Here is an 8,388-nt window from a genome sequence, read left to right as displayed (position 1 = left end):
AGGATTATAAAACTTTAAGAGTGATGGCATGTTTTGTGTTTGTTATCTACTGCGACGCCTTGGCTTGAACTGGTATTTTGGAATGTTAGTTCAAGGATCGTCTAGGGTAACATTTTAGTCCGTTTGTGTTTGGCATGTTTTTTGTTGTCCTTTCGCTTTGTTTCGCGGTCGTTTGTATTTGTATTGCTGAGTGAAGTTTGTAGTTGAACAGATGTGTGGATATTTAAGTGACTCGCTTTCTATTTTTCTTGTCCAGAATGAAAGTTATCATGATTGATGGGAGATACCGATCTTGGGGAGCGGCAGCTTTCCATCAAACATAGAGTTGGAGTTCAATCTGAAGAAACGATTTATGGATGGCGATTGGGGTCCGCCCTTTTACTCGAGGAGCTCTTAGAAATTTATATGAATGTAAGATAACATAGACATCGTTCGCTTTAACATAGACCGCGTTCATAAACAATATAGTGTCTTGTACAATTAGTATTTTAAGATCATTTCAAAGCATATTTCTCATCCCTTGTCTTTTAATGGATTTTGAACTTCAATATTCCGCCATTTTCTGCGGCTCCAACAATGTTTTTAACCTAATTAGTTCCGGGGATGATGACATTGCCGCCAATGTTACACAACTGAAGTTTGTAGAGGCTCACAGTCGAAATTTGTGTGCTCCAACAATGGTCCTAACCTAACAAGCTTGGGAAAGATGACATTGTTCCGAAAAAAACACACAACAGGGTCCTCCCACTGTAGGAGTGACCCTACAAGATTTGCACGTACAGTCAGCGGAAAGATGCGTGGCCATCTCTCGCTTCCATACGAGCTGAGAGCATCTTCTACGGACGCTGGTCCTGACTCGATGGCACCCGCAAGCTTTCTTGCCAGAATTACTGCATCTTCCAGAGCACAACAAGCACCTTGCCCAAGATTCGGAGTCATTGGATGCCATGCATCTCCTACCAGCACAACTCTTCCTGCTGAAGCCGGAGGGCTGATACCGGGCCACAGCCACCGGTCTACGAGTGGTGTTCCAATGATTGTGTCATCCGGGGTATAATCTATGATGTTCAATAGGTCCGAAGGCCAGTCATTAACTAGTTCGGTAACTTGCTTCTTTAAAAATGGCCCGTCAGTAATCTTCGGACCTGCAATAAATGTACCACGTCGAAAAATCAACCATGGGAACATTTGTAGATTCCAATCATCGATCTGCATTGTTGGCCAGATTAGAAATTACCTAGAGATGCTCTGTTGTAGCAGACGAACCAGTAGACTTTGGTAGGAGAAATAGGAAGAAAACCGGCACGCTGTCCCTTTCCATAGATTTGATTCAACTTCGGTTCAAAAGGCTGCCCGTCGGGGTAACTTGCAAGACCACGAAAAGCACAATGCCCTACATATTTAGGCTCAGGGAACCCCATCCACGTAGCTATAGGAGATCGAATTCCATCACATCCAATTACTATCTGTTGGAGTTCATCAGAACATATTGAAAAATTAGAAACATTTGGTGATCTCAGTTTCACCCTTCATCAATCTGCTAAACGAAAAGCGATTTATATCCCGGAAAACACGTATGAAACATTGTCAAAAGTGGTTATCGTATCTGAAAGAACTTTTAGTCGTTGTAAAAGCATTGTCAAACTGACAGTGTTAACGGAAATTCAGAGTGGACTGAGGGTAACCTTTGCATATAGCTGGGTACCATCCAACAATTGCAACAAAGTTTCTCCATTTTCAGTTTTTTCAATCTTTGCCAGCTTTGAAGAGAAACGAACCGCACCCGGAGGTAGTTCATTGGCAAGAGTCTCCAGCAGTATTCTCCTCTCTACAGCACGCACCTCTTGGCTGTTCCACCCATTTCAAGTGAGAAGAATGAAAGATCGATTTGCCATGTTCTCTAAGAAAAGAGAGAACGTGGAAGAATAACATGAGTTAACTTCATTACCTTTCATCTTCCTCTTTGAACTTGAAAGACCGTAGCTCTCTTCCATTGTCGGTCTTTACCACCATCCTGCACAGCTGATTCCATGAACCAGATCAGAGGAAATTGGGTAGGGTTTTTTTATGTTTTTTTAACAAAAAGTTTAGGGTGAGGGGAGGCTACCCCGTTCCAAGGTCAGGAAGTACAACAAGCCTCTTTGAGGACTTACAGATTGTTTAACATAAAACGGGTGGGGCAATTGTTTCACCTTTAACAAACAAGTAGCTAGCTTCCACCTTACTTAACAGCAAGGCGCGAAAGCCTTCGTTAGGGTTCGGATAGGTTCATAGTTCGGTTCCCTCTGGTGTAACCGGAAACAGAGCTGGGAGTGGTTGTGTGAAAGAATGAGGAAACGTAGACGATGAATTAAATGTGGAGATATATACTAGCAATTTGTAGAATCAGCATGAAGAAACATAAGATTGATTAACTTACCCTTGAATTTCAAGAAACTGAGTCCTGAGATGGTTTCCAACTCCAATTGCATCCAAAACTCGCCACCCATTTTTGAAAAGGGTGAGTGATGTTCCTCCAGTTCGAAGTGACTCTGCTTGTTCAAGCACCAGCGACCCAACTCCAAGCCTATTCATCCAAAAGGAGAATATTAATACAAAGTTATCATATGCATATATGTATATGTGTGTATCTTCTATTGTATGACACACTTTTAAAACTGCATGGTCGAAGATTTGACACCAAATTTTAATACAGAAACGTTAAGTGAGATTTAATGATGCTGAGATTTTGAAGTAACCTGTGAAGAGAGAGTGCAGTGGCAAGACCAGCAATTCCGGCGCCGACGATGACAATGTTTTCACTGCGAGCACCGGATTGAGCTTTGATGATTGAGCAAGAATTGGGTTTTGTTCTGGTTCTGGTTCTGATTGGAGATTGAAACCAATTGGATTGGGTGCCAGAAAGTGATCCAATTTTCGAATGGTATGGTGAAACAAGTGGGTTGTGAAACACTAGGGACGAAGATAACGTAGCCATGCTTGTTTTCACTTGTGTTTTATTATTCAATTAACATTGCAGAGTTTTGAGAGAGAGAGAGAGAGAGAGGAGGAGGTGTTGGTCTGCCAAATAGCCATGGAAAAAGCAGTGGTTACCATGAAATTGGATTTCTAACATTTGGATCAGATAAACCCGGGAAAGAAAGATATTTCAGAGGCCCTTTTAGTTGCGGGTCTCGTGGCTTGGAGTTGGAGGCTTGGAGCTCGTCTGGGCTGGGCTTGTCTCTAAAATCACATACACGTCGACGTACGGTACGAGTGGCAAACGATGTGATGACAATATTGCAACTGAATTAACGCCAATATTAACAACAACAACGTATATTGACACAGTGGTCCCAAATTATACATATACTAAAACTCAAACTCGGATGGCACTGTTTTTCACTGTTCATGAACAGTAAATATAGACTATATCAACAAAATCTACCAAATATCGATGACACATATCAACATTCATTGAATATGGACACTTCAGTTGACTTCATCGATGGTGAACAGGTTATGAAAGTTCAAATATTTTTTTTGCATTTGCTTCTATTTCTTAGCAGAAAAGCCTCGATTTCTAGTAAAGTTTGAATTAAAAGTTCTTGATCATTGAACTTTGGTGGTAAGGGGCTTTTTTTATTTTTTATTTATAAATGATAGCGTTAGTGAGTTAAACAGTTAGTAGTTAGGGAAAGAAGAATCAGGGATAATCGAACACGCACCAGAGTGCAAAGCATGAATACTTACCTCGATTGCGTAAAACGCTATCTATTGTAATGAGTTTGTTGGATGTGCGTGTATCTCACACAAAATCAAAGAGATTAATACATAAAGTTTGAGGAAGCGATTAATACATATAATGTCTACTTGCAACGAATCTCAAAATTTAGATGACTGATGAGGACAACGAATCACATTCCTTTCAGAATTGGAAAAAAAATTGATTAGTGGAGAGGAATCCACCACTAAAAGGAACGTACGAATTAGGGTGAAAGGTGAAATGCCACCACTAAGGTGAATGTCTGAACCCACCACAGAAAAAAAAAAATTATGGATAAGAAATTTTCAAGTACCAAGAGATTGAGATCAAGTTATCAAGTACCAAGGGATTGATGAAAGGTCCTTCATTAACACTGAAAAACATGTATGTGAGATTTGTAAACGACTTCTCCCAAGTTGGGATTTGCAAATCTCTCTCACATATCTTAATAGGTTGAGTAATTTTCTACTTGTTTATCGTAACTATGTCCGATTCTATCCCAAATTAAGTTAATTTCTGCCTTACCTTGGCCGAATTACTGAGTTTACTGTCTTACCTTGCTTCTCAACATAATGATTTGTGTGAATATAACTACTTTTGCAACCTATAGTCACTGATATTATCCCTAACTTGCATCTTTAAAACTTACACAACATGACATATGTAATATTTTATCATAAAAAGCCCAGTCGTTCCGTATGGAACTATTCATGGTGGATTATACAATGCAACATATTTTGTCAATTTTCGAATGCAAAGGGTTCTGATTCTGGTAAGTATAACATGGATATATGAAGTTATGCTCTTTCCTTATAAAGTAGTTAATCATATGTAGACGCTACGAAATGTCGGTACAAGACTGGAAGAGCACGACCCTTGGATATAGAGGTCAGAAAGGAAAATTAATTAATCGTAATCCAAGTAGATGCATATGATTCTTTGAATTGTATTTACATTTGGATGTGCCCTTGGTGCTGTCAACAGTAGTTTATGTCGTAGTCAACGTCCGCAGAAAAGTACATAATATATTCGCTGGGTTTACTCTTTACTTGTTTCAGTCTTCCAAACTCTGTAGATCTCTCTCATCAGCTAGCTAAACTGCAACTTATGGAGGAAAAGATGCAGATTTTGGTGCCAATTTTGCATCCTTCGCAAGTGACCACTATTGATGTTAGCCAGCTGCACCAGGACTCTCATACAAGGTCGGTATTGGTCAAAAGTATTCACCATGCTTGCCAAGAAATGGGGTTTTTTCAGGTAACCAAAACAAAAATTGCATGTTAATTTCCCGGTTGTCCTTAAATTGTTACCCCAGATAGTATATTTAGCGTTGTACCTTCTAGGTTATCAATCATGGAATAAGCAAAACAGTCACTGAAAATGCTCTTGGCTCGTTGTCAAACTTCTTTGATTTGCCAATGGATCAGAAGAAGCTATTCTTGTCTGATGATATAAGCAAGCCAGTAAGATTTGTGACTAATTCGAGGGACTCAATCAAACTTTATGCCAACCCTATTGAAAATTGGATTGATTTATGGCCTCATAATCCCACAGAATTCAGGTAATTAAAATCTTTCTTCAAAGTTCTTATGAGTGTGGTCACCAAATAATGGGGGCAATGTTAATTTGGATTCTTCTGTACTATTTCTTTTTTTTATATTTTCACGAATTCATTTACAATTTTTGCCTTCATAGTCACAATTTGTTTGTAATCGGTCCTCATAATTCTTTTTAATTTTTTATTTCACAAAAGTCGTCATAGATCTAGAATTCAGATCTTCTCCTGATCTCGCAGTCTGAAACCGACAAATTGCGTAATTCAGACCCTTGATTTTTGTGAGGTTGGCCAGTAGGATGGACTACTGGGGCATAAGAATTGAAATGAGGGTCGGAGGATTACTCAATCTGTCGGCTCGAGACTACGATATCTGGAGAGGATCTCGATTCATAGATTTGAACTCAATATATTCTACTTAACAAAGTGAAATTATAGTGCTAAGAAGTTAAAATAATCAAGGACCAAGTCCCTTCGTAATTATTTTGTTTTTCCTATTTATTAATGTGTGGTTTGAACACAATGATATCGTTGTTTAGTTGGTATTATGCTTATGTCCAAAATTAAATTATTGTTTTCATATTTCAGTTAGGAATTAACTTGATATTATTTTGTTAGAGAAAGTTTGGGAAGATATGCAGCGGAAGTAAAGAGATTAAGCATCGATATACTTGGAGCCATAGTAGAGAGCTTAGGCCTCAGTCCAACTTACTTGAGGAGCAGCCTGGGGCAAGGAATGCAAATGATAGTAGGCAGCCGATATCCTAGGTGCTCCTCATCTAGCAGTATACTCGGAATATCGTCACATACAGACCACAGTATCATCACCATCATTCTTGAAAGTACGTCGGGGGTTGAGATTATGGATTTCACAGACAATAGTGCTTGGAAGTCTGTTCCGGCAACCGACGGTACCCTTAAAGTTCTAGTAGGGAATCATCTCGAAATACTCAGCAACGGGTTGTACAAGAGTGTTTTCCACAGGGTGGTTCCAAACCCTGAAAGGAATAGGGTTTCTATAGGTAGCTTTCTTAGCCTACCCATGGAAGAGATAATGGAGCCTGCCATGGACCTCATTGATGAGCAGCATCCCAAAAGATACAAGGCAAGTAGCTTAGATGAATATATCAAGCTTCTCTCCTCCAAAGAAGAAAAATCCTACATAGAGAGTTTGAAGATTTGAATAAATAACTTGTTCGGACACTTTAGCTATGTATTGATATTTTCTTTGTTGATACATGCGATACTGCGGAGGGAAAACCATGTTAAGTATAAAGGTGAATGTTCATAACCAACTAAATATGAGCAATCGAGCACCTATATGTATTCATGTTAATAAAGATGGTTTGTGTCATTCATCCTTTATTCAATTTTCTACCATATCTTCAAACTAAAATAGTTATCCCGGTACATGTTTGATAAGTTAATCATTGTAGCTATTATTTGCTGATATTAGGTTGTTTAATTATAGAAGTCTTTATATGTTTGGTTTCAGTTGTATTTGTGGAGTCATTTTTGTTATTGAACGTTCTTTTATTATGGATAAGTTTTTCATATCCTATGGAGGAAGAATGCACATATCTCATCTCTTGCGAATAACGCATTTTACCCTAAAGTTTTATAATTAGAAGCGTTTAGTTTCGTAATTTTTATTTCAAAATCATCCAAACAAAAATTTCATTCGTCTAAGAGATCATTTCACTAGTAGAAAAAACATTTTGCGCAACGTAGATACCTTCGTCGTGCAAAGTCAAAATTCGTTGCCTAAGGGTTTGCGCGACGCAACCTTCGTCGCACCAAGGCAGTGACAGTAGGGTTTGCGTGACGAAGAAATAACATGCGTCACGCAAAGCTACTTTGCGTGACGCACGCCCTACGTCGTGCAAAGGCACTTTGCGCAACGCATGCCTACGTCGTGCAAAGCCAGTTTGCACAACGTAAGCATGCATCGCGCAAACCCCTTTTTTGTTTTGGTCAAAAATAAATTTTTTTTAATTTTTGATAAATATTGTAATTAAATTCTAAAAAATAATTAATTAACCAAGCAAAAGTGTTTAATTTTAAAATATATGAAAATGTACATACAAGATGTCCGAACAAAAAAGAAAAAACTACAAGTGAACTAGGTTTAATACATCAGGCTACTGGGTATCGGCAGGGCGAGGTGGCTCTGAGGCCAAAGGTGGAGCAAGATGAGGTGTTGGTAGCAAGATTTGAAGGTCGAACATCTGTATGGCTCGTACAATGTCTCTCACCGTCCCGGCACAGTTCTTCATCTCCTCGCCCTGGGCCCTTAGCTGCGCCCTCATTTGCTTGCCCTGGGCTTTCATCTACTCGCCTTGGGTCCTCATCTGCTCTTCCTGGATCACAAGATGACCCCTTAGGGTTATCCCTTCCTCTTTCAATGCATCGACCTTTGCTGTGTTCGATTTGGAAAAAGAGGCACCTGTTACACGAACCCTCGCTTTCCTCATACACCGAACAACCTTGCCATGACGATGACCAAAGTTCTAATCTAGGACATCAGTCATGATCTGAAAACCTACATCCTCGGGTACCATGATGTCCTCGATTGGGGTCTCCGGAAGAAGCTGCGATGTTGCTTCTTGGAGAACAACAGTCTAGAGCAAGATCTAATTTTAAGTCTTGACTTAAAATATTTGTTCGAATTTAATGTGTTAATATGTTATTTATTAAAGCTCATAAACAAGTTTTGTTCTTATGATATAATCATTTCAATATTAAAAATTTAAGCTCTACTACTCTTGTTTGGTTAAAATTTTCCATGCCAACACAAAAAACAAAACCTTTATTTTTTTTCTCCCATTCAATAAATTTGCAATTATTTTGTTTAATTTATTTTGTATGGCTTAAAGGCCCTTCTTAGTCTAGATTTCTGGCTCCGCCTGACACACCCCGACCAGAGTCGAGGCATGCTGGCCAACATCCAAAAGTGACGTAACCAAAAAGGATAGTGATGCATAAAATATGGAAAATTTTAAACCCAATCTAACATTTATTTAAGCTAATAAGGGGAGTGCGCAGTAGTGGGAAGAACCCATAAAACACAAGTGTTCAAATCATAGAT

At 39.0% G+C, this 8,388-nt stretch overlaps 2 protein-coding genes across 6 annotated transcripts; one reads left to right on the top strand and one right to left on the bottom strand.

Moving 5' to 3' along the window:
• Positions 1–431: 431 nt before the first annotated feature.
• On the bottom strand, positions 432–3,119 carry LOC103436975 (monooxygenase 2). 3 transcript variants are annotated; one of them, XM_070823983.1, is made up of 7 exons: positions 2,739–3,066; positions 2,420–2,566; positions 2,108–2,306; positions 1,949–2,022; positions 1,686–1,848; positions 1,238–1,466; positions 432–1,145 (listed from the first exon to the last, which is right to left on the bottom strand). In XM_070823983.1, exons 4-7 carry the CDS (start codon positions 2,011–2,013, stop codon positions 625–627), a joined length of 978 nt encoding a protein of 325 aa, XP_070680084.1. In that variant the 5' UTR covers positions 2,014–2,022; positions 2,108–2,306; positions 2,420–2,566; positions 2,739–3,066; the 3' UTR covers positions 432–624. The 3 variants fall into 3 exon arrangements, with proteins under 3 accessions (XP_070680084.1, XP_008373658.3, XP_070680083.1); XM_008375436.4 differs by lacking the exon at positions 2,108–2,306 and having other exon boundaries at positions 1,949–2,014; positions 2,739–3,119; XM_070823982.1 differs by lacking the exon at positions 2,108–2,306 and having other exon boundaries at positions 2,739–3,096.
• A 1,434-nt stretch (positions 3,120–4,553) lies between these two features.
• LOC103436977 (2-oxoglutarate-dependent dioxygenase 21, chloroplastic-like) lies at positions 4,554–6,665 on the top strand. 3 transcript variants are annotated; one of them, XM_070823420.1, is made up of 4 exons: positions 4,554–4,633; positions 4,804–5,002; positions 5,089–5,306; positions 5,919–6,665. In XM_070823420.1, the coding sequence occupies exons 2-4, from the start codon at positions 4,853–4,855 to the stop codon at positions 6,481–6,483; spliced, it is 933 nt and encodes a 310-aa protein (XP_070679521.1). In that variant the 5' UTR covers positions 4,554–4,633; positions 4,804–4,852; the 3' UTR covers positions 6,484–6,665. The 3 variants fall into 3 exon arrangements, with proteins under 3 accessions (XP_070679521.1, XP_008373664.1, XP_008373663.1); XM_008375442.4 differs by lacking the exon at positions 4,554–4,633 and having other exon boundaries at positions 4,753–5,002; positions 5,173–5,306; XM_008375441.4 differs by lacking the exon at positions 4,554–4,633 and having other exon boundaries at positions 4,760–5,002.
• Positions 6,666–8,388: the final 1,723 nt, after the last annotated feature.

The sequence above is a fragment of the Malus domestica genome, chromosome 06 (genome assembly GCF_042453785.1).
Source record: "Malus domestica chromosome 06, GDT2T_hap1".
In the NCBI taxonomy this organism is placed as follows: Eukaryota; Viridiplantae; Streptophyta; class Magnoliopsida; order Rosales; family Rosaceae; genus Malus; species Malus domestica.
The sequence above is the reverse complement of the archived record's forward strand: the minus strand, read 5'-3'. Positions and strand labels throughout refer to the sequence as shown.